The sequence below is a fragment of the Amphimedon queenslandica genome, unplaced genomic scaffold, assembly GCF_000090795.2.
Source record: "Amphimedon queenslandica unplaced genomic scaffold, v1.1 AMPQUscaffold_12852, whole genome shotgun sequence".
NCBI classification, from domain to species: Eukaryota; Metazoa; Porifera; class Demospongiae; order Haplosclerida; family Niphatidae; genus Amphimedon; species Amphimedon queenslandica.
Window position 1 is genome coordinate 33,699 of NW_003546912.1, and position 3,499 is coordinate 37,197.

A 3,499-nucleotide genomic window follows, 5' to 3' on the forward strand; every position below is an offset into this window, starting at 1 on the left:
TTAACAGAACAGCAGAAGTGAGTGGTAATGTTACATTATAATGGACATTGTCTTTGTGTTAACATTTTCTCCTTTGCAGTGCTACTATATCATGTACTAATACTGAACTACAAGGACAACAAGCAATGTGTAGTACTGGTAAAACAAAATACTCGTTAACTCCATTAAACATTACATACTCACCCGGTGTGGAGCAACTGGATCATGAAGAGAAGCAAGTGAGGATTCCTGGGGACTGATGAGGCGGCTAGTAATGATTCATATTACTAATAGCTATGAATGCCTTTCATGCTATGTGCGTTGATAAATGCCATTCATGCTATGTGTGTTGATAAATGCCAGTAAGTTCTATTCACTGCTAAATTCCATTCATAAGTTCACTGCCTTTTATAGCAAAAGTTCAATGTTATATACGCCTATGCTAGCAATTATTCACATCTCTCTCTTCTCCACCTTTAATGTCCAGAGGATGTGTGTCTTCTAAACTTAAAGCAATTACACACGATCACTATGGTGATGTAATAATGTTATGAATCAAGAGTGGCCTCTTATATTATTATTGAAACATGCACCGATACCTCTTCCCTTTATATTTTTATATAGATATGTTCAGTCCATCGTATATTACCTGATGTATATTTACACTGTAAAGGAGTAATGATTGCTGAGAGTAGGAAATGTGGAGGAAAGCTACGTCTGATGGATGCTAGGAAGTTGTGTCGTATTGATGTAAATAAAACTAGAAAGATATATAATCATCTTGTGTCTAAAAAACTTGTACAACCACCATCTTAACTTATTATTAATGCATGCTGGTATGTCTTCTATTTACAAAATATTCATTCCTGCTGAATATTTTATAGTGATGTCATACGCAGGCGAAAATCCGCCTGACTAGGCAAAAATGGTCCAGCTTGGTTACATTTTTGCTGTAACAGTTAATTTGTATCAAATTGATAACTATCAAAACATTTACTCCTTTGATGGAATCATGGAATTCAACCAAATATGATGAACTGTTTATCCCGGATATGTCGGGCATGCGGCGTTGACGTTGAGGGTGGAGTCTGGTCTCCACTATCTTTATAAGTATGAGCATAGATATACTACACAGACCTGTGTAGATACACTACACAGGTCTGTGTATTAAATCTATGGTATGAGCATCCATGGTGCCTATCAGCATGTAACATTATTCATTCAATCAATGATTGATATTGAGAGCCCCATGATTCATTCCCACGTGCGCAGGGCTAACACATTTCGCCATCTTTGTCATCATAAACGGGAGAGTGGCTTCCTGTGACCACTCACATAGATATTAGAGTAAATGAAAAATTCTAAATGAAAAATTATTAGAGTAAATGAGCATAGATATTAGAGTAAATGAAAGGGATTGGAAACTTCCGTTCGCGGCAGGAAATGCTAGTTACCCATACCATGATAATTTCTCTATTTATAGGAATTTTTTCAATTTTACAATAGGATTTATTAAGAAAATTATCAAACATTATGGAATAGTACAACTTCATAATGGTTTTTCTCAAATTGTGTTTATGTCACATACATTAAAGTATGTGCGTGCCCTCAAGTGTACATCAAGCTTTGCTTTCATATCACATTTAAATGTGCCAATCATTGAACTGTAAAGAAAAAGGTACAAAACGAAGGTCTTTGCAATAACTTTGAATTGATTATAAATCAGTCACCAAATCTGTCATCGGAGTCATTTATGTTGCGTGCCCTCCATAATAATGTATAGAATAGTTGGTAATAGTTAATTCTGGTATTACTTCTTTTGTATTCTAAAAAAGGGTACAAAACCGCAATATTGAAGGTATCAGGTCACTAAATCAAACTTTACCCATAGTTATCAATATTATTTTACTTCAAAAATTAGACAGACTGTAAGGGAGGTATCTGTAATGCCTTTAATTATCATTGCAGAGGACGAACACAAGTCACTTTAGAGTTATGAGTTGAAATAGGACGCCGAACAGTGAAGGAAAAGGCCCGGGAAGGGTAACTTGCCTATGTTGCTAGGCAACCTAATAATCTTAATGAAATAATCCGCCTACGCAACGGAAGTTTCCCATCCCTTTCATTTACTCTATTATCTATGAAATGAGTAAATTCTTCTCGACACGCCCCTTTGCTAGGGGCGTGGCGAGACTAGCTCTGGTCCGAAGTATATCTTTATCAGCATGCTATCAGTTAGAAATGATCTTTTTACTGCTGCTTATAATGTTGCTAAGAAGAATAAGAGCTTTAATGGAGCAAGTGGCTGCTCCCCCTCGAGCTCCAGTGCAAGAAACCGTTAGAGGAGCAGCAACCTCACCCGCCGTTATTGTTGCTGGTGATATTCTCTGGTACAAGAGGGACCCACCACCAGATGCTCACTGTCAGTTCTTAGTGCAATCTGAGCAGGAGACAAGCTACTGTTACAGAAAATGTGAAATGGTTAGTGCAAGTCAACAGTTGTAATGTCATAATATCTACGGTCATGTGCACGCCTTTGAAGCCTAGCTGAATGCTTGGGGAAACAGCACTTAGCCTAAAGTTTTATTTTATGGCAGTCTATTTTCACGCATAGGTTGGATCTCAGCACAGCAAAGTACCCAAAAACTGTGTTGTCTAGCTGTTTGATCACTGGAAACTGAAGCCACCAACCGCTCTTACATTACTTCACTGCACAATTAATACATGCATGCACATGCAACAAACAATTGCACTCAATACAAGTGAATTCTAGTTCTTTATTTGTGCTTTAATTGTTGTTGTAATTTTTTGTATTATGTATTGTGTCTATTTTTGTTTCCAATAATGCTGATCATTTCTCCAAAGAGACTCCAGTTCAGTACTATAGTTAGGATATCTTGCTAGAAATTATTCCTAATTAATTCAAATGAACTATCAAACTCATTAAGAACAACAGAACCATCTAAAGAAAGAAAGGATATAAAAATCAGTGAGAAGATTAGGCAAAAGAGAGACATTTTCATGGCATACCCTATGCAAATAAACCAACCCAATGGTCAGGCAGGTTAATTAATGATAGACCTTATTTTTACAAGGTAGGACTGAGGACATCCCTTATTCCACATCTCCTGCTTACCAGTATCAATTGAAGTGTGTGGCTGTACAAATAACCTTCTAGGCATCTTCCTAGCCATTACAATATCTCTTAACATCAAATGATCATCAGTAACAGTTGAGTATTTATTATACAATAACTGTCCTGAGCTAACGTCTGCTGTAGACTTGTAGATCTAGAAAAAGGAACATCTTTATCATAATAGCAATTGGTGTTGAGTGATAACAATGGCTCAACGATTTAATGAACATGTGCATAGGGGAATAGGGAATAAAATGAGTCAATAGAAACCATAAGCAACTAGCTCATAAGTGTACATGTATACACATGTAATTCTAAATTGTTTATTGTTTCTTTCAATCACAACTTACCTGCAGTTTATTTAAGAATTCTCCAATGACAGGT

The 3,499-nt window shown here is 36.4% G+C and overlaps 1 protein-coding gene and 1 long non-coding RNA gene across 2 annotated transcripts; one reads left to right on the forward strand and one right to left on the reverse strand.

The window, feature by feature from the left end:
- The first annotated feature begins 6 nt into the window (after positions 1–6).
- On the forward strand, positions 7–853 carry LOC109586517 (transcriptional adapter 2-alpha-like). The gene is made up of 3 exons (XM_020002715.1): positions 7–17; positions 80–218; positions 604–853. Exons 2-3 carry the CDS (start codon positions 126–128, stop codon positions 793–795), a joined length of 285 nt encoding a protein of 94 aa, XP_019858274.1. The 5' UTR covers positions 7–17; positions 80–125; the 3' UTR covers positions 796–853.
- Positions 854–1,604: 751 nt separating this feature from the next.
- On the reverse strand, positions 1,605–2,117 carry LOC109586516 (uncharacterized). Its single transcript, XR_002187066.1, has 2 exons — positions 1,865–2,117; positions 1,605–1,805 (listed from the first exon to the last, which is right to left on the reverse strand). It is a non-coding gene; the product is annotated as an uncharacterized LOC109586516 (long non-coding RNA).
- Between the last annotated feature and the right edge of the window lie 1,382 nt (positions 2,118–3,499).

Excerpts from the sequence above, each read along its gene's own strand:
- LOC109586517 (XM_020002715.1), top strand. The coding sequence starts at position 126 with ATGTGTAGTACTGGTAAAACAAAATACTCGTTAACTCCATTAAACATT. Across the intron at positions 219-603 it reads TGGATCATGAAGAGAAGCAA|ATATGTTCAGTCCATCGTAT; the intron begins GTGAGGATTCCT and ends ATTTTTATATAG.